Below are 21,605 nucleotides of genomic sequence, written 5' to 3'. Positions count from 1 at the left end.
CTATTACAGCTTACTGTCTTTATGTTATGTGTAAATTTTGCTGTAATGATAACGTTGGTAAAAGTACTATGTTACATTACTAATTTGGTGTTTTGGATTCTGTAGGGTTCTACAACTTCCATCATGTCTTGGTTTGCGGATCTTGCTGGAAAAGCTGAGGACCTTCTGAACAGAGTTGACCAAGGGGCTGCAACAGCTCTTAGTAAAAAAGAAAACATCAGTAACATGATATATAACACAGACACTGAATATCCTGAACTGCATCAACAAAACACAGACTTGACATATCAGACTGTGTCTAAAGCTAATTACATTTCTTCTGCAGCAGATCATATTAGACATCAAAAGGCTACCATTTTAGCAGGGACTGCCAATGTGAAAGTGGGATCTAGGACATCAGTGGAGGCTTCCCACCTGGGTGAAACTACATCTACTCCTAGGCCTTCTTCCCACTTTGTTCGAAGAAAAAAGTCTGAACCTGATGATGAATTGCTATTTGATTTCCTCAATAGCTCGGAGAAGGAACCTAATGGAAGGGTTGAAACTAAAAAAGAAAGGGGCAAGGCGGCTATTCAGAGTCATTCTCGGACACCAAGCATTAGTTCTGTGTCTACCGGGGCACCCAGCATCAAAACTACTGAAGAAAACTCTACCAGGAGTCAAGGCCATGGTAGCTCATTAGTCCTATATGTCATTTTGAATTACAGTGTTAAAAGCAGTAGTGTAAATTGGATATGAAGCCATGGCATAAAGAAGTTCCAGTGGTATTTCTGATCCACCGTCTTCTAGTCTGTTCCTAGTCTGAGGGGTACCTGGTCAGAGATACTTGACCCAGAATCGAACAGCAGCGTGTGCTTAGCGTAACAGCAATGAACACTGATATTCTTTAGCATTTTCACAGCAAAGGGCCTTGAAATGTTACATGTAAGGTAATCATTTATTCAGCCCAGAATCTTAGAACTTACCTCAAAATTGATCTGCCGCAATATTTAGGACACCAAAATAAGGGCATTTTATGAGATTTAAGAATGCTGTTGTCTGGAATTTTAAAATTGTATTCTTTGAATTTATGCCTTTTTTGTCAACCTCCTATTTTCATTTTTATTACCCAATAGAAGCAAAAGGGAATATGAAAAGTCTGCTCTAAGTCAGATGGAAGGATTTGAAGGTAGTTAAACAAGAGCTTTGATTTTTCAATCTGTAAGACTAGTAACTGAGTTTGCATTGCTCCATCTGCAAAAATGAGGACTATGGAGTGGCTAGCAAATGGAAATAGCTGTTTGTACTTTACAGTAGTGAAAAGTGCCGCTTGAGTTTGCTGTGAATTTCCTCATAGCAGTTGATGGTGCCCATTACAGTCATTTTTAATAAAGTTGGTAGAGGTTTGGTTTTTTTTCTCTTAAATACTACCACCTTTATTCCCTTGATTTGTCATTGAACAGAATCTATGATCCATATATGACACATTTCAGCGCTCCATAATTTTGTTGGTGTGAGTACTCTTTCTACCAGTGAAGATAACACCCCTATGACTTTCTTGACATGACAATCTAATTGCTATGACCAAAAAAATTCATCACTTTTTAGCCAACCCAGTGATAAGCATCTCCAAACTTTAACTGGGCTAGTCTTTGGATAATATACAGTCTGTCTCCATTCCCATATTCAAAACTTTCCCAGCTTTAGTAGGACTCACCAGAGCTTCCTTGCTACTGGCATTGCCTTTGAAAATCCAGAGTCATCTCCATGCTACGATGAGGCCCTCCAGTTAAGACTTTTAATATTTGAACTATATTATGAAATAGAAAAGTAATTTTTAAGAAGTAGTACTCTGAAAATGACTTGTGATGTAAATTTTTTAAAAGTTTTAATTCTTGAGCACACAGGGGTATGTATTGATCATTTATGAAGATGCATTTGCTGAGTTCTGCCATGTGAGCATTAATTTTGTTCTTGGTATTTAGTTGTACATGGGAGTTGAGAGCAGTAAATTCAAATTCATTCAAAGAGGAATGAAACTAGAACAAAAGACCCACCATAAAGAAAGTAATCCACAGTGGCAAGCTTGCTACAAAAGATACTTGTGATAAGCCATATGATTCAGGTAAAATATGGATTGTGTGATAGCCAACTTCTGTTAAGTGGGGTTGTGGAGCACTTTACTTGCTACCCTAGAGAAGGTTAAAAAATGGATGACATGGTCCCTTCTCTCATTAATAGCAATAAAACATCTATGTAACATGCCTAAAGTTGCAATTTGAAGTGAGCAATTTTCTCAGCATAGAATTTTAAAGGACGTTCACATATCAGCAAAAAAATAATTGTGGACAGCCCACTGTTATTTGTCATAAACTTTTTTTATAGTTTGAGAATTAATTCATGGAATTTGATTGCAGTGTTTGTGTGCCTGTGATAGCTTATAGCTTTCAGTTTTTCCTTTGATAACAATAGTTAGTAATGGAAACTTTATTATCTTACCCTCTTAGGTTTGTATAACTAGGTCTGTGCAAATGGTAAGGAAAGTTTTTATGTATCTCACTTTCATCAGCATCCTTTTTCTAGATCATATCTTATTATAAACATTTCTGTAAGGTATCACCATTGTTTTTTTCCTGTCAAATTTTCTGTTTGATATAGCTGTAAAGGCAGATCTCAATTGAGACTTTGGTTATTTTTATTTGAGTAAGTATTTGGTTGTAACAGAAGTTTTTGTATTGGGTTTTGACCTAAGATTCAATCTTGACATTTGGGAAAGTTTTTATGTGACTATTAGGAGTTGGAAGGGTCTCTGCTTTGGAGTTTTTAATCTATTTATCTACCTGATTGTGAGGCAGCATGATGTAGTCATGGATAGTGTTGCCCTTAGTGAGGCATCCCTGGATTGGATTCCTGATTCAGATACATACTGACCAAGTGAAGTGGCCCTGGCCAACCCACTTAAAGTGGAAGTGCCTCAGACAATTCTTAAAGAGTACAAACTGTAGAGCAGTTGCTGATAAGCTTTGGTAGAGGGGGTTTCCTCACAGGAAGTCCCAGTGAAATCATAGATCAGGTTATAAAAAATGTTGCTAAGTGTCCTACTGTGATTTTCTGCCAAGTAGCTCTGTCTACGGCAATGGTATTAACTGTTCGGCAAGACTACAACCCTTTTCAGGAGCGTGTGGGTGATAAGCCAAAATTATGTCCTTATTTGAATTGTTGCATAAAGTAGACGTGGAGATAATTTGAAAAATACTGTGTTTTTATGATAAATAGTACAGCATGATGCCTGGTTCTAATGTTAAACCTTTGGCATCTGTCTACATTATGATCTGAAAGTTTTTTCAGCTCCTGTAATTTTTTAAAGCTTTATACTTAAGTATATTTTCCCCCACTTAATAGTATTTTGTTTTTTCTAATTACATGTAAAGATAGTTTTCAGCGTTCATTTTTATAAGATTTTGAGCTCCAAATTTTTCTTCCTCCCTCTCCTGTCCCTTCCCCAAGACAGCAAACAATCTGATATAGGTTATACATGTGCAATCATGTTAAACAAACTTCTACATTAGTCATGTTGTGAAAGAAAAATCAGAACAAAAGGGGAAAACCATGAGAAAGAAAAACAAAAAATTGAAAATAGTATCCAGACTCCAAAATTCTCTTCTGGATGTAGATAGCATTTTTCAGAACAAATCTTTTGGAGTGGTCTTGGATCATTGTATTGCTGAGAAGAGCTAACTCTATCATAATTGATCATCGCACAGTATTGCTGTTACTATGTGCAATATTCTCCTGGTTCTGCTCTTAAGTGTATTTTAAAAGGCTATAAAGGAAGGGGACAAGCATTTCTATAGTGATTACTATGTGCTGGGCGCTTTTACAAATATCTGATCCTCACAACAACCCTGCGAAGTAGGTGCTACTATGATGCCTGTTTTGCAGTTGAGGACTTGCCCAGGTTCACACAGTAAGTGCCTAAGTTTGGTTTGAACTTCTTGACTACAGGCCCAGATCTCTATTCACTGGGCCACCAACTGTCTACTTAATTCTTCCTATGACACTCACATATGTCATATTTAATGACTGACATTTTGAAAAACTCAGTTGCTGTATGCTCTTATGTGAAGATCCTGATTTAGACTGTTGTCTTAAAATTTAGTGTTTTAGTCAGTTTAAAGGCATAAAATATTCCTAACTTAATCCCCCAAAAAACATGGTTTCTTTTTTCATGTGATAAATGTGAAATTCTGTATTTATACTAAATATAAATTCATTGTAATGTACTGGAAAGAGTACTCTCAACAGAAGAACTAACTTCTGGACCTGGATCGGCCTCAATTTTCTCATCTGTAAAAATGAGATTAGGCTAGATAATGATCCACCCAACTAATAGCTATCATAATAAGTAGCTAACATATAGCAATTTAATACATAATAACACCTTTTGCAAAGCACTTTTCATATATTTGTATTTAATATTAACCCTATGTTGTAGTTGCTTTTATCATCTTCATTTTACAGTTGAGATACCGAAGCTGAAAGGTTAGGTGACTTGTCCAGAGTTACACAGTTAGAAAGTGTTTGAGGTAGGATTCAAATTTGGGTCTTCCTGTCTCTTAAGTTCAATGCTCTGTCCACTGGGGTCCATTCCACACTTAACATTGTCTTGGAACAAATAAAAGCCAACTTGTGTGGATCAGTGTTTCTTTCATTCTTTCTTAGTAAATTATCTTAGTTTCAAGGATTTAGTTTTGTTTCTGAATCAATTTCACTGACCCCATTTCAAAATTGAACTTTCTTTTAGGATTAGTTTTTTGTTTTAAGACTGTTGTGTGGGGAGAGGAGGAATTTACTTTTCTTGGACTTCATGGCCATTTTTTTAAGTCTTAATAATTTCAAGTTCTTGCCCTATTTCCACAATAAAAGTGCCCCAGATGTTATGGTACTTCATAGATTACAAAGCTTTTTTTTTTGTATATAGTATCTATTTGATCCTCACCATCCTGTAATTTCCTCATTCGGTACATATACCATAGATGTTAGAATTGAAAGAGACCTTAGCAAGCGTCTGATCCAACCTGCCCATTTTGTGGTTGAGGGAACTGAGCCCTGGAGACATCCAAGAAAACAACTAGTAGAGAAGAAGCCAAACTGAGGTTCAAACCAAAGTCAGAAAAGCACCAAGTGAGTGGTTTCCCGAAGGTTGTAAAAATTTACAGCCTACAGTTGGCAGAGCCAGGAATCAAAACCGTAATCTGACTCCAAGGCTAGTGATCTTTTCATTATATTCTGACTTCCTTGCTTAAGCATATGCCCTTAGATACTTGTTCCTGCTTCTTTGATTTCCAAATTCATGATCTTTTTTCTGTTCCCTATCACCATGCGTATTTTGGTCCTTAAAACATTTGAGGCTCCTTAAGCCCCATTTGTGGAAGTGAATGTGTCCTTCAAAGTGAAATTTCTTGCTGAATTTCAAGTTTGCTTTTCATGATACCTATAGTGGTATGAAAAACATGAAAACATGTAGTTTTAATGCATATGGCGAAGTTATAAGTACTTTTCCCCCCTTTTCACAGAAACCTCTGACAGTTCAGATTCTGGAGTAGGAGCTCAAGTGGATGCTGCAAAGGAAAATATATCTCTGAGTGCCAGATCTAGCGATCGAAGCCTTTCTGCTAATGATGATGGCAGGTCCCAGGAATTGTCGAATCTTCGATTGGAGAATCAGCTACTAAGGAATGAAGTTCAATCTTTAAATCAGGAAATGGCGTCATTAATTCAAAGATCCAAGGAAACACAAGAAGGTAGAAAATTTCGTAGTTAATAAGTTTTACACCCTAAATCAGAAAATTACTTTGATTTCCATCTATATTACATATGTCAAAAATGATTCTACAGCTAAAACGTAAACATAATTTTTAAGATGGAGCATGTTTCCCTGTGAGCGTGGATGAGACTGGTAAGAAAATAATGAAAAAAATAATTTCTCCTTTTAACTACTGCACATCCAAATACAGAGTCATTGAATTTTTAAGCTAGTTCATTTAAAAATCTTAGAGTAAGTGATGTACTAATGTGCAAAAATGTGATTAAATAGAAAACATTAGAAGATCAACCTTGCTGCACGAGTATCTCAAGACTGGTATTATTGCTTACCAATGTGGGCTACTTCCTCCTTGGCCCAGGCTGCAGTCCCTCTCTGCTACTTTGTCTTATGTCATGTCATGCATGTCTTTCCATAAATTCTCCATAGAGAGTCTGTTCAATCTATTAGAGGCCTTTATTAGAGATCTTTTTAGATTTCTGGGGTAGCAGTGCCCATTCAGGCTGCTGATCTTTTATCCCTTGCTCCCAATACAATCCCTGCCACCCTGTATGACTGAAGAGTGAGCCTTGTACTCCTTGTGAGAAAATAAATAGGCCTCAGAAGAAAACCTAAAATAACCATAAGGTGAGGCCCTGGAAGTGATAGGAATGGTCACAAATGTGATTGGGTTATCTGAGGTGAAAGAGAGAAAGGAGAAGAGACAATCCCTGTCCATCTTGAGGCTGATAAAGGGATAGTTAGTAAGTATCATTGCAGGTGACCTAGGTAAAATAGTTCATGGGAATGCAAACATAATATAAAACCAAGAAGGGTGAGGCAAGAAGTATATTTTAAAAGTTTGCCAGCCAAGATTATTCGTATGTGGAAATAGTTGTACGTCTTTCTTTTGAGTCCTTTAAAAAATGGGCTTTTATCAATATTTTTTCTTTTTACATTACCTAGATTTCCCTCTTTATTCCGTCCCCTTCTATTCCCAGAAAACCATCCCTTAGAACAGTGTATTTGGAAAAAAAAAAAAGGAAGAAGAGAAAAATTCAGCAAAATCTATCAATGTGTCAGAAAATGCTGACATTTTATGCAATGTTCCCCACCCCTGGGCTCCTCACCTCTGCAAAGGAGGAGGGGAAAATTTCCTCTCTATGTCTTTTCTTTGGGCCAGGCTTGTTCTGTCTAACTTTGCACATCCATTTTTTGTTTGTGCTTACCATTTATATTGTTGTAGTCATTGTCAAAGTGAATTAAGCAGGGCCAGGAAAGCCATATATACACTGACTCCTATGAATCTTATACATCATCACGTTGCAGAAGAATTTGAGAGCCAAGGTGTAGTAACTGTTGTTGTTAGAAGGTAATGGGAAGGAAGCTCCAGTACAGTTTTCTCTAAGGGCTGAGCTTCATGCTTCCCTGGCTAGAAATCTAGCATCATTTCTTGAAAAAATATTCTGAAGTAGACCCGTTCTGTGTTGTGTTACCTTTTTTTTTTTTTTTGAGGGACTTAAATATTTTTATCTGTTTGAGATATGGCTGGAACTCTTTTCCTCTGGCTCCAGTAGAGAATGAAAAATCCATTTGTCAGTTTTCTGCTTAGCTCTCTGCCATGTCCTGACTTTGACTTCTAGATGCTTGGTGACCGCTGGAAAGGAACTAGGTATTGAGACAGGGCACCTAGTTCCTTGTCCTTTTCTTGTCAATAGTTTTGTTTATAAATGTGAATGGTAGAGCTAAGGAAATGGGTCTGATGAGATAAAAAGATTAAGGCAACTAATTTAAAAATACTTCTTAAATACACTGATTTTGGTAATGAGTATATGTTAAATGAATAGTGGAGGAACTCATATTCCTTATCTCTGCACAGGTAGCTTAGAAGAAAAAAGGCTAAATATATTAGAAGATATAGACAAAATATATGACAAGATCTGGGCTAGAATCCAGGATAACCTCTGAGCCTCAGTTTCCCCATTTATAAAATGGGGATAAAATCTTACTACTTGCCTCACAGTCCTCAAATTTCTGGAGGTTATAAATTCAAATGATAATGTGTGTGCACTATAGGAAGGTGATCCATCATGGTTAAATATTTTCTTTCATAGAATTAAACCAGGCACGAGCAAGGGTGGAGAAATGGAATGTAGACCATTCTAAGAATGATAAGGTAGTTCGAGAACTTCGAGCTCAAGTTGATGATCTGACTGAAGCAATAGGCGCAAAGGATTCCCAGCTGGCTGTGCTGAAAGTGAGATTACAGGAAGCTGATCACCTGCTGAATACTCGAACTGAAGCTTTAGAAGCACTACAGAGTGAAAAATCACGGTAGCTTTCAAATTGCTGGAGATGAGATCGTTCAAAGGATAATGTAAAAATTTTCCAGAAATCTTCCATTTTAGTTAAATACAAGCTATGAATGTCCCAAAGAGGGAAATTTTGTTTTATTCTCAATGTCGAAAATGTGTATTTACTTTAGTAAGCAGGTTTCGAACCTGGAAATAATTTGGTTTAAAAAAAAAAAACAAAAACCAAACAGTCCTTATCTAAGAAGTAAAAGCAATCAAGTTATCCTAGGTACGGAAAATCTTCCAATATAAGAATATTACTGTAACACAATTACAAACTTGATGAGTGCTTATATTCTAATGCATTAAAATGGCTGTTGGATACCAACAAAAGGAGAATATTTCAACATAAAATCTAGTCAAACCATCTTTTAGTCATGGGTTGACGTGTAAGGAGACACTTTTAAAATTGGCTACTTAATCACTTAAATGACTTAATTCAGTATTTTGATAGCCACTCATGTAAAGTAACATGCTTTGCACACAGATGCTTAATAAATGTTTGTTGAATGAATAAATGGCTACTTTCTTTTAGACTGCTGCAAGATCACAGTGAAGGGAACAGTATGCAAAATAAAGCTCTGCAAACTCTCCAAGAAAGACTGCATGATGCTGAGGCTGCCTTGAAGCGGGAGCAGGATGGTTACAAGCAGATGCAGGTTAGAATGGCAAGGGAATTATTTTTCCACTATCATTTCATTCTGTTTGTATATGTATCTTTTTAATACCTACACAGCACAGCATTTCAAGAAATACCTTGTTTCTTTAGGCAAATAAACCAGACTTTAACATTTTTAGAATGACAAATGGGACATTTTTACTTCAGTCTTGTTAAAGTTATACAGTGGCATATATGTATATAATGTATATGTAATATGCATAAATAGTGAGGGTCCACTGTTTCACAAACATTTGCTGCTAATTCTCTTAATTTTTGAATTTATTGTTGCTAACTTTAGAATTACAAAAATTAGCTTATTCTGAAGTTATCAGAATTCATGTTTGGAGACCATGTGATTTTTTTTTTCAGATTTGATAAATTGTGTATTTCTTGGACTATTTTTAAATTTAATTTTTTTTTCAATTAATGAAAACTTCCAGCCTACCTCTCCCTCTTGAAAAATAATGAAAGAAAAAACCAAAACTTTGCAATAAATATGCGTAATCAAGCAAAATAAATCCCCTCATTGGCCATATCCAGAAAAATATGTCTTAATCTGCACTGAGTCCATCTCCTCTCAGTAGGTACATAGTGAGTCCTTGGGAATTGTGGTTGATCATTCTGTTGATCCATGTTCTTAAGTTTTTCAAAGTCGTTTGTTTTTACAGTATTGTTATTATTGTATAAATTCTTACCCTGATTCTGCTCACTTCATTCTGCATCAGTTCATACAAGTCTTCCCAGGTTTCTCTGAAACTGTTCCTTCATTTCTTATAGCATAATATTATAGCACATCCATATGCTCTAATTTGTCGTGCTTTCTCCCAACTAACTGATAAGTATCTTCTTAGTTTGTAGTTCTTTGTCACCACAAAAAGAGCTACTATAAATATTTTTGTATGTATGAGTCCTTTTCCTCTTTGTGTTATCTTTTGGGAAGTGCTAGTAGTAGTACTGCTGGATTAAAGGATGTGTACAGTTTAATAACTTTTAATAACCTTTCACAGCTTCACCAACAGTGTCTGCTTTCCCACAGTGCCTCCAGCATTTGACATCTTACATTTTTCCTCCCATTTTTTCCCATCGGTGTCAAACTTAAATAGAAATAGATCTCTGCAACTACGTATTGACTTAGAAAACCACAAATTAACATTATTCATGTTGTATTTTTATTGTGTTAAATATTTCCTAGTTACATTTTAATCTGGATCTGCCATTTAGAGAGTTTTGCCTCCAGGCTGCAAGTTATGGTTTAACAAGTCTGATTTTGCCAATATGATAGTTTTGAGGTAGAACCTCAAAGTTACTTTAATTTGTGATTTGGAGAATTTTTCATATCAGTATTGATAGCCTAAATTTCTTACTCTGGAACCTGCCTCTTCATATTCTTTTAATATTTATCAATTGGGAAATGACTTTTATTCTTCTAAATTTGAATTAATTCATTGTATATCTTAGAAATTAGACTTTTATGAGAGAAGCTTGTTGTAAAGAGTTTTTCCCATTTATCTACTTCTCTTCTAGTACTAACTACATTGATTTTTTTTGTGCAAAAACTTAAGCATTTTATGCCGTCAAAGTTGTCCATTTTAACTTCTGTGATCCTTTCTAATCCCTAATTTAGTCATGAACTTTTCCTCATTCATAGATCTGAAAGGTAATTTATTCCTTGCTTCTCTAATTTCTTCATAAATTAATGTTATTAACATATTTATAAAGTACTCCTCTTCCCCCTTAATCAAATGTTTAGCTTTGGGGTCAGGTTTAGAATTTCTAAATTTGCTTCTGCCTGTCTATGAATGTGATATTATGTCTTGGTTTCATGTGCTTTGACAAAATAGTTTTTCTCAAGTAATTCTATTTGCTCTGGTGTGTGTGGTGAGTGACTCTGCATTCATAACAGCTAACTTAAAAAAAAAGTGGGGGCAGCTAGGTGGCGCAGTGAGTAGAGCACCGGCCCTGGAGTCAGGAGGACCTGAATTCAAATCCAGCTTCAGACACTCAACACACTAGCTATGTGACCTTGGGCAAGTCACTTAACCCCAATTGCCCTGCCTTCCCCCCTCCAAAAAAAAAGTGATTGGGCCCTCAAATCTGTCAGTATCCTGCTAGGCAATTTTAAAGAGTGTGTGTGTGTGTGTGTGTGTGTGTGTGTGTGTGTGTGTGTGTTTTAATAAGTTTTTATTATTTATTTTTAATTTAATATTTTATTTTTCCCTAATTACATGTAAAAACAGTTTTCAACATTCATTTTTAAATTGAGTTCCAAATTCTCTCCTTCCCTCCCCTCATTGAGAAGGCAAGCAATTTGATATAGGTTATACATTTGTAATTATGCAAAATATATTTCCATACTAGTCATGTTGTAAAAGAAAATAGAACAAAAGAAAAACCAAAGAAAAAATAAAGTAAAAAAAAATATGCTTCGATCTGTATTCAGACTCCCATCACTTCTTTCTCTGGGGATGGATAGCTTTTTTCATGATAAGTCCTAAAGAGTTGTCTTGGATCATTGTATTGCTGAGAATAGCTAAGTCATTCACAGTTGATAATCTTATAGTGTTGTTACTGTGTACAATGTTCTCCTGATTCTATTCATTTCACTTTGCATCAGTTCACGTAAGTCTCTCAGTTGGTTTTTCTGAGAGCATCTAGCTCATCATTTCTTATATCACAATAATATTTCATTACAATCATATACCACATATTCTTCAGCCATTCCCCAGTTGATGGGAATCTCCTCAATTTCCAATTCTTTGCCACCAGAAAAGAACTGCTATAAATATTTGGGCATAGTTTCAAATTGCTCTACATAATGGTTGAATCAGTTCACATCTTCACCAACAGTGCATTAGTGTCTCAGTTTTCCCACATCTCCTCCAACATTTATCATTCTCCTTTTCTGTCCTTTTAGCCATTCTAATAGGTGTGAGGTGTAGTACTTCAGTATTGTTTTAATTTGCATTTCTCCAGAACATTTTTTCATATGGCTCTAGATAGCTTTAATTACTTCATCTGAAAACTGACTATTGATATTTTTTGATCATTTGTCAGTTGGGGAATGACTCATATTTGAGAGATGAGGACTTTATCAGAGAAACTTGCTTCAAAAATTTTTTCATGGTGATTATTGCTAACTGTATTTCCCTCCATCCTGTTTCCCCCCTGTTTATTCTGTTCTCTCTCTGCTTTCACCCTCTCCCTCCTCAAAAGTGTTTTGCTTCTTCCAAGCCACCTTCCCTTCTATCCACCACTCCCTTCTCTTATCCTCTTTCCCACTTTCCTTTAGGGTGGGGCTTCTTAAACATTTTCTACTCTCAATCCCTTTAGTGCTTCTGGTTGCAATCCACAGTTGAAGAAGCTCTGCTGTAGGGTAACATAGATTTCTATACCCAATTGAGTGTGTGTGTTATTCCCTTTTTGAGCCATCACCGATGAGAGTAAGGTTCAAATGTTCCTGCCACCTTCTTCTTCCCATCTGCTTTAATAGCTCTTTCTTGCCTCTTTTATGTGAGATAATTTACACATACTGCCTCTCAGTTTTCCTTTCTCCCAATGTATTCCTTTTTTTCACCCCTTAATTTTATTTTTAAAGATATCCTATTGTATCAAACTCATACCTTTGTCCTCTGTCTATATATACTCCTTCTAACTGTCCTAATAATGAGAAAATCCTTATGAGCTACAAGTATCATCTTCCCAGGAATATAAACAGTTTAACTTTATTAAGTCCCTTATGAGTTCCCTTTCCTGTTTACCTTTTTATGCTTCTCTTGAGTCTTGTATTTGGAAGTCAGATTTTCTATTCAGCTCTGGTCTTTTCATCAGGAATGATTGAAAGTCCTCTGTTTCATTGAATGTCCATTTTTTTTCCCCCAAAGGATTATACTCATTTTTGCTTGGTAGGTCATTCTTGGTTGTAATCCTAGCTCTTTTGTCCTCTGGAATATCATATTCCAGGCCCTCCAGTCCTTTAATGTAGAAGCTGCTAAATCTTGCATTATCTTGATTGTGGCTGCATGGTATTTGAATTATTTCTTTCTGGATGCTTGCAGTATTTTCTCCTTGACCTGGGAGCTTTGGAATTTGACTATAACATTCCTGGGAGTTTTCTTTTGGGGGATCTCTTTCAGGAGGTGATCAGTGGATTCTTTTAATTTCTATTTTACCCTTTGGTCCTAGAATATCAGGGAAGTTTTGCTTGATAATTTCTTGAAAGATGATGTCTAGGCTCTTTTTTTGATAATGGCTTTCAGGAAGCCCAATAATTTTTGAATTATCTCTCCTGGATCTATTTGCCAGGTCAGTTGTTTCTTTAATAAGATATTTCACATTGTCTTCTATTTTTTCCTTCTTTTGGTTTGTTTTATTGTTTTTGATGTCTCATAGAGTCAGCTTCCACTTGCTCAATTCTAATTTTTAAGGAATTATTTTCCTCAGTGAGGTTTTGGGCCTCTTTTTCTATTTGGGCAGTTCTGCTTTCTTCTCATCAGTGAGTTTTTCTAGATCTTTTTCCATTTGGCCAGTTCTACTTTTCAAGGTGTTCTTCTGCTCATTAGATTTTTGTACCTCTTTTACCATTTAGCCTGTTCTGTTTTTTAAGGTGTTATTTTCTTCAGTATTTTTTTGTGCCTCCTTTACCAAGCTGTTGGCTCTTTTCATGATTTTCTTTCATTACTCTCATTTCTTTTCCCAATTTTTCCTCTAACTCTCTTACTTGATTTTTAAAATGCTTTTTGAGCTCTTCTATGCCATGAGACCAATTCATATTTTTCTTAGAGGCTTTGGATGTAAGAGTTTTGACTTTGCTCTCTTTTTCTGAGTGTATTTTGATCTTCCTTGTCACCATGGTAACTTTCTATAGTCAGAATTTTTTTCTGGTTATTTTCCCAGCTTGTTTCTTGTCTTTTAACTCTTTGTTAAAGTGGGGCTGTGCTTCCAGGGTGGAGGGCACACTGTCCCAAGCTTCAGGGATTTTATGCAGCTATTTTCAAAGATACTTCTAGAGACCTCTGAGTTTTCAGTTTTTCCAAGGTGGTGTGATAGAAGGAGAGGTGTGTTTACCATCCTGGCCAGTGGTCTAGTCTATGAGCAACCACAAGCACTCTTTTCTCCCCTGGAACTGTGATGAGGGTCGTCCCCTGTTCACTGCGGCTGCAAACTCTGATAATGCTAGTGTTCCTACTTGCCCTGGGACTGCCACTGAGGACAGCGACCTGGATCTGAGTATAGGCAAATCAATAGAGTCCTGCCCGTACTGCCAGTAAAGAGACCCCTGTAATCTCCCTCTGACCAGCTGCTTAACCCCTCTCTTGTCTGTGGGCTGAGAGCTTTGGAAGCAGCTGCTGATTCATTCAATCCCAAGGCCTGTTCGTGGTTTGCTGGGGCCTGGTCTGTGCTGGCATAGCCTGCAGTAGACTGTGATCCACTCTCATTCTGGTATGACAGACTGCTGTTGCCAAACTTTTAAGTTGTCTTGGGCTGGAAAATTGTTTTACCCTGTCCGTTTGTGGGTTCTGCCACTCCAGGATTTGTTTTAAAAGTGTTCCTTATATTTAAAGATTATTTCAAAATGTCTTCCTAATTAGGATTAAATTTTTAAAAGTTATCCATTATACAAGAAAAGGACTTTTCCATTTTTAAGGATTACATTATTCTTATATTAAGCATTCTGGAATACCATCAACTGTAAATTCTGCAATCTTTAAATTATTATTAAATTATTAATGAGCAGCTGTTTACCCATTTTTATATTTTGTCTGTTGTACTAAGTACTGAGCTAGTAAATATGTGTAGATTCTTAAATATGTGCAGAATCAAAGCGAAATGATAGAGTAATGATTGTATGAACATTTTTTTCAGAGTGAGTTTGCTGCTCGCCTCAGTAAAGTAGAAATGGAACATCAGAGTTTGGCAGAAGCAGTCACCACAGCAGAAAAAAAATACATGGATGAAAAGAAGAGAGCTGATGAATTGCAGCAGCAAGTCAAAATGTCCAAGACCAGTGTTGAATCCCTTAAACAAGAACTGACTGACTACAAACAAAAAGCTTCTCGCATACTTCAGGTGAGCATAAGATTTATACTTTTTGCTGTCCACATGTTCCAGAAAATTAACTCTGAAACCATTTATGTAACATTATTTACTGAGGCAGTGGTGGATTTTGCTTTGAAGTTTAATAGAAGTGCTAGAATTGGAATCTAGAAGCTTTTGGTTCAAATCCTGCCTTGACACCAACTATGTGATCCCTTAGTAAGTCACTTATCTTCTTTGAGCCTCAGTTTCCTCTTCTGTAAAACAGGATTAATTTACTTCACAGGCTTTTTAATGAGAATCATATGCATAGATCAATATTTGCCATCCTTAATGAGTTACATAAATACTAGTTTGTTATTACCACATCTTATTAAAAAATAATGTGCAATTTATACATAGTTTATGTTTATGTGGTCTTCTAGAGCTTTGCTGTATAGTATGACTCATTGTGAAAATTAGTAAGAGTCATCTTAGGAGTTTATCACTAGAAGTGCCAGAACAATTAGAATCGTTCGTTTTTCTTTAGTTCCTTGCCATGAACTCTCAAAGATTGTGCCGTGTCAAATTTCTACTATTGTTATTGGTATAAATTAGGAATATATAAACTTTCCATGATAAAAAAACTTTGGATATGATTCATATGCAAGATAAAAATTCTTCATTTTTATCACTTCGATTTTGGTAATAATAAATCTCTTTTGCACATTTAATCATTCTTTCTTTTTTCCCTTTTTAGTCAAAGGAAAAATTGATTAGCAGCTTGAAAGAAGGTTCTGGTTTTGAAGGTCTAGATAGCCATACTGCAAGTACTATGGAATTGGAAGACCTTCGGCATGAGAAAGAGATGCAGAGAGAAGAAATGCAAAAATTGATGGGCCAGCTACAGCAGCTTAGAACTGAGCTACAGGTACACCTTAGAACCACCTGCTGCCATGAGGAAACTAGTAAAAGTTGGCAAGATCAATGAATGATGACACATAGGCTGGGACAAGAGCATTCATGAGCTAGTCTCTCTGAAGTTCATGGTGACACATGAGTTTCTGTGCAGAAATTAACCCTGTACACATTTTGTGTTCACTAACTGACTAGAGTAATAGAACAACCACAAAACTTTGGGTTTTAAAAATACATGTATTTTTAAAAAAATAAATAAAAATACATGTATTTTTAGCCAGCACTTTTTTGGAGGAGAGATGAAGTTCCTCTAAAACTGGAAGATCTTTATACCATTTGAGTAGTCTTCAGAATGGTTTTAGGGTATGAGAATGATTGTTTTTCATTTGCATAGAACTATTCCTCTTGCTAAACTCTGATTTTAACCAAATGCCTTTAGATGTTGATAATATCACTTTAACATGTCAGAAGCTCAAATAAATTTTTTTAAAGAAATTACATATGGAATTACCATTCTAGAACCTCTGAAATGTGTGGCCTTTCTAAAAATGAGCAGTCACATCTAGTCATTAATACAGTGGTGTCCATGGTGACTTCAGAGACCAAAAATGTAGGATTACAGTGGATAATATTAGCTATCCTTTATGTGCTACATGTTTTTTTTTTTAATAGCCTGGGCTATAGGTTACTCTGAATACAGTATTGTATATATCTCTTACTCATCCTGAGTATGCATTTTCAGTAGGTTTTTGAAAATGCTGTAGCTTATTTTTAAAAGTCTTTATAAATGTAGTCAGCTGGGGGCTAACAGTCTACCTTCAGCAGTTGTTTGAACATTTGGTGCTAGCAAGCTACTATGCAGAAAAAGAGGAATAAAAACATGGTCCATCTCCTCATTGGATCTTATAGTCTAGTAAAGGAGATGAAATGTCTAGGAAGAGCTCCAAAGTTTAATATGAAAGTGGAATAAAGGATATGAAATTCACAGAAAGGATAAGTCATCACTGAACAAGATTGCAAAAGGCTTCTTGGATGAAGTAGCATTTGAGCTGCAGCTTGAAAGGGTAGGAGCTTGGACAGGTTTAGCTGAAAAAGGAATGATGTAGGTGGAGATAACTAGCGTGAGGAGAGTTATCAAAGCGAGAAATGAACATGCAGAGAAATGGTGGGAGTGTGGTGTGTGTGTGTGTGTGTGAAGGGGAATAGTGGTATTAACAGGCAAGATGATATTGTGCATGCAGCGCTGGATTTGAAATCAAAGGGCCTGAGTTCAAATGTTGGTTCTGTTACTATGTAACTTTGGGGCAAGACATTTACCCTCTCTGATCCTGTTACCTCTTTTGTAAAATGATGTGGTGGAGTAGCTGTAATTCTGTGATTATATGAAATAGTAGTTAAGAGTTAAATTGGAGCCAAACTGTGGAGGTCCTTGAATGCCAGGCACCTGTAATTTTATTAGTAGCTTACTGGGGATTCACTAAAGTTTTTAAAAGAAAATGTTTCTGTCCTCAAATTGCTTACATTATACCTGATAGAAGCTAAACTCTGGCAGCATTATGAAGTAAAAATTAGGGAAGAAACAGACTGGAGTCAAAAAGAAGGGGAAGATAAAAGAAAATGGAAAAGTAGTAAAGAGGCCCCAAACTAGGGTCTCGTTTATGAAACAAAGAGAAGGGGACAGATGTTAGAGATTTCTGTGACTTCATTGGTATTGGAGCTCCAGGGGAGGAAATGTCTTCTTCCAGTGAGGGTCAGCCTGTTCTCTGCAACTTAGAGTCTTACGGAGTTGCCTGAAGCACTGAGAAGTTAAGTGACTTCCCAGGATCACAGTGCCAAAATTAGAGGCAGGACTTTCCTGGTCTTCTGGCTTCAAAGCCCACCCTATCTACTGTGCCACCCTACCTCTTACGAAGACAGCATTTTGTAACTCTAAAATATCATATGCATGGGAACTGTTGTTGTTAAAGAATTTAGTAATCAGCTTTTCTGTAACTTTAACCTTTGGATTATCTACCCACTGTTTTTTCTGTATATTTTTAAATTAATCTGTGCATTTGCTTGCAGTGGAGGATGGTTTGGTGGTATTACACCTGGCACCTTTACCAGGTGCTTTTCAAATAGCTTTACCATGTGCCTGTTACCTTCAGGGAGGCAGTGTGGTAGAGTGAAAGCAGCACAGGACTTAGAAGCCCCGAGTTTGAATACTGTCTTTTCCACCTAATAGAATAATATTTTTTGAACTGAAATTAAATTACTGTGACAGTGTAGGACAAAGGTACTCCCGCCCCTGATCCAAATATGACTTTAGTAGGTGGTATTTGAGGATTTCTGTCACCATAAAAATTAGGGCCCTGCAGCCAACTTAGTGATGTTGCCACATTTAGCTAGGTGGTCTTCAGACAACAGGTATACAGTCTTTTGCCAGACTGGTGCTCGGAGTCACCCTGCTAGCATTTGTGCTCTTTTGGCAGACCCTCCAAGAAACTCAGACACAAAGGGAGGTGTACAGGGCAAGATGTAAAGTAATCTTAGTCTGAATAGAAGGCTTCCCCCAAAATTAGGTCACAAAAGTATGCACTCATTCTAAATCACTCTCAGGTTTTATAAAAGCCCCATGGGGGCAGGGCTATATTATGACTAATTTGGTAAATATAAACTATTGTTATTAACTTAATTTGGTGACTTTTTTTTTTTAGGACATGGAAAGTCAGCAGGTAAGTGAAGCTGAATCTTCAAGAGAACGGCTGCAGGACCTCCAAGAGCAAATGGCTGAACAGAAGGCAGCCAGACAGGAAGTCGAAGCTGAGCTAGAACGCCAGAAGCAGGTGAGGGTTGTCTTCTCAAGACTGTAGAAGGCATTCTGCCACCTCCCTGTTGGGTGCAGGAACCACCACACAAAGCAGTTTATTTAAAGTCAGGTTTACTTCAGTCTCCAGGACAACATTGATTTTAAAGTATTGGTCATGACTGAATCTGTAGGTATAGGAAGCTGTCAAGCAAACTGCCCTTCATTGATCTGATTAGCTGACCATATTTTCTATGAATGTTTAACAGTTGTTTGTTCTGGTGGAAAGAATACTGAATTTGAAGTCAGAGGACTTGGGTTCAAATCCTGATTCTACTGTTTGCCATCTCTGTGACCTTAAGCAAGTTGCTTAGAATCTTGGACTTCAGTTTTCTCATCTGTGAAGTGAAGGGGATCGGATTTCTAATGTCTTTTTTTAGCTTTAAATCTGTGATTCTATGAAATAGGGCCGGCAAGAAACAGACAGACAGACAGGACAGATTGTGGCTGGCTGTGAAATACATGTGTCTTTATGGAGGTGACCTCTGAGGCCCCTTCCAGCTTTCACTCTGTAATCCTGAATCTGTCACTATGTTAGCCTACATCTTCTATTTGAAGAGGCAAAATATTTCCATTAAGACATAAAAATGCCTCATGAAAACCTTTTAGAATCAAGAATATTCTAGGAGAAACATGTAGTTAGTATAAGGGGACAAAGAGAGATCACTCACACTTAATTAAGCTGGGTAGATAAAGAATAATTTCAGTGTTGAGTTCTGCATTCTTTGCTCAGCCTCCTCATCTGTAAGTTATGGACCTACAAAGTCATCTCAATAGGATGTGAAGTCCTTTTATTATCATTAAATGCTTTATTTTAAACTGTTAGAGAGCTTAGGGATCAAAAGCCTCCACTACCTTGAAGCTTTGCTTTATGTAAAACATCATTATAAGTGTAAAACCACTGTAAGCAGTACACTTATCATTATACAATAAAGTTTTGGCTAAGTTGTTGGCAGTGTTTCTGTTTTTAATTTATCATATACATTCCACATAATAAAATACATATTATTTATAACGTAGTTGTGCTAATTTATAGTTATTTACATAGCTATTTTTATCATGTCTATGCAAGGCTAAAGAGAATTTTAAAAAGCTAGAAAGAATACGGAACAGAGTCTATATAACTTTCCTTTGATCTGACTACTGTATTTGGAGAACTAGAGTGACAGTATTCAGATAGAGAAAAATTTAATTGTTGGAGTTGATCAAAGCCACAAAAATAACAAATCTTAGCACTTTACTAGTCTGGGTTGTTGTTAAGGATAACTACTAAGTAAAATCATGAGGGAATAGAAAACTTCACTTAATAATCTTTTTAGGGCAAAAAGACAATGTTTTTGGACAGATTAACTTCAGCAAGAAAATTTTGATTTTTCTGGTTGCTTTAAGAATACTAATCATTTGTGCTAGAAAGTCAGGTGTTTACACCAGGCACTTCATTGTATAATGATAAAACTCGTGTGTATAGAGCTTTTCAAGGTTTGTAGAATTCTTCCTACAAAACAACCCTGGAAAGTAGGTAGTTTAAATATTATCCTCATTTTACAGATGAGGAAACTGAGGCTATAAGGGAGTAAGGGACTTGTCCAAAAGACCATAGGATGGTGGATATCAAAGTCAGGAATTCAGAATTTTTATTTTTCTGTATTTAGTCAAATAATATGTAACATTGGTAGCTTTTTCAAAAGCTTGGTGTTGTCAGTATAGTTTTTATGTATTTTTTGTGTTTCCTGGAAATTGGCATTTTCCATATCTTAGTTAGCTTGACAAGACCTTTGAAATATTTGTTCCTTTAGGAGTTATTACTTTTGAAACATTGGTATCTATTATCAGACAATCTATTTGCCCTTGGGAAGTGAAGTAAAAGTCTCTATTTCGTAAATGGCAAATGAGAATCACAAAAAAAAAAAACAACAAAGCAAACTAGAGAGTACGTCATGAACTCTAGCAGGCAATTCGGTTTATGGAATTATCTGTCCTTTCAGAAATGACATTTTAATTAACTTGGTCAGCTAGCATGTAATTAAAAGGCACAAATTCAATTTTCTTGATGCTTAGGGATTATCTTTACTTTTTAACCACAGCAGATGGTATACTATTTCCTGTTACTGGTGCTCTTTAAAGAAAGGATGGCAATAAGAGTTGAATGTACCCTTAGTCCATTTATTCATTTGGCCCATTTTATGGACCTGAAACACTTCAGTGTATCAGGATCAAATAGCCTTCTAGGATTTCTGTATTCCTTTAACTTAAGCATTTATAACCATAACATGTCTGCCTCCCTACAGGCCTTTAAAAAATCAGGTAGATTATGAATAAGCGCTTACATAGACTGTTATCCATCTGGTTTCTCCTCTCATTTCTACACTCCTTTGATTCTGCTATAAAATAAAGGTATTAAAGTCTGTGATCCTTTTTAGCTCTATCCTTTGTTATATGTTCCTCTGATTTCCCCCATTCTCAACCTTCAGCAACACTCCCCTTCTCATATTACCTACTTAACTGAAGTATATAACTTTGGAAACATTATTTGGTTACTCCTTACGCTTTTGGGAGTGTTTGAATAAACAGTGTTTTTGCCGACAAGAACATGAAGTAGTTCCATAGTGAAATGGAGGTCCTTGCTGACATGAGCAGCTGTGGAAAACGATGAAGCTTGTAAACCTGGCTAAGTTGTGAGAAAAGGTGGGGTTTTTTGGGGGGGAGGGGAGGATTGGTTTTTTGTTTTTATTTTTGCTTTCATCAGTAGAGGTAAAAAAAAAAAAAAAGGATACAAAATGATCCTTGACAGGTAGTCCTAGAAGGAATAATCAAAGAGTTTGGCCTGAAATGGTGTTTTAATTGGTTTTTAACATAATCAGTTATTTCCAGCACTTTAGCTAGTTTCTTAAACAACATGTTAGGACAAAGTATTTTCTTCTTTATTTGATAACCTCTTTTGTAGTACAGTCATTGAGTTCACCTATTGAGTTATCTGTCTTTGGACCAAAATATTAGTGATTCAGGTGGTAATTATTTCTATAATACTGAGCT

The 21,605-nt window shown here is 36.2% G+C and overlaps 1 protein-coding gene across 2 annotated transcripts in view; it reads left to right on the top strand.

Annotated features, from left to right (window-relative positions):
* Positions 1 to 21,605, top strand: part of GOLGA5 (golgin A5) — a 29,907-nt gene that overhangs the window by 1,749 nt on the left and 6,553 nt on the right. For both annotated transcript variants that reach the window (XM_036735226.1, XM_036735227.1), the window contains exons 2-8: positions 106 to 670; positions 5,556 to 5,783; positions 7,897 to 8,116; positions 8,672 to 8,795; positions 14,660 to 14,863; positions 15,570 to 15,740; positions 18,424 to 18,552. In XM_036735226.1, the coding sequence (XP_036591121.1) occupies positions 124 to 670; positions 5,556 to 5,783; positions 7,897 to 8,116; positions 8,672 to 8,795; positions 14,660 to 14,863; positions 15,570 to 15,740; positions 18,424 to 18,552 (1,623 nt within the window). In that variant the 5' untranslated portion in view covers positions 106 to 123. The remainder of the gene's footprint in view (positions 1 to 105; positions 671 to 5,555; positions 5,784 to 7,896; positions 8,117 to 8,671; positions 8,796 to 14,659; positions 14,864 to 15,569; positions 15,741 to 18,423; positions 18,553 to 21,605) is intronic.

The sequence above is a fragment of the Trichosurus vulpecula genome, chromosome 8 (genome assembly GCF_011100635.1).
Source record: "Trichosurus vulpecula isolate mTriVul1 chromosome 8, mTriVul1.pri, whole genome shotgun sequence".
NCBI lineage: Eukaryota > Metazoa > Chordata > Mammalia > Diprotodontia > Phalangeridae > Trichosurus > Trichosurus vulpecula.
This window is presented reverse-complemented; position numbering and strand designations above follow the sequence as displayed.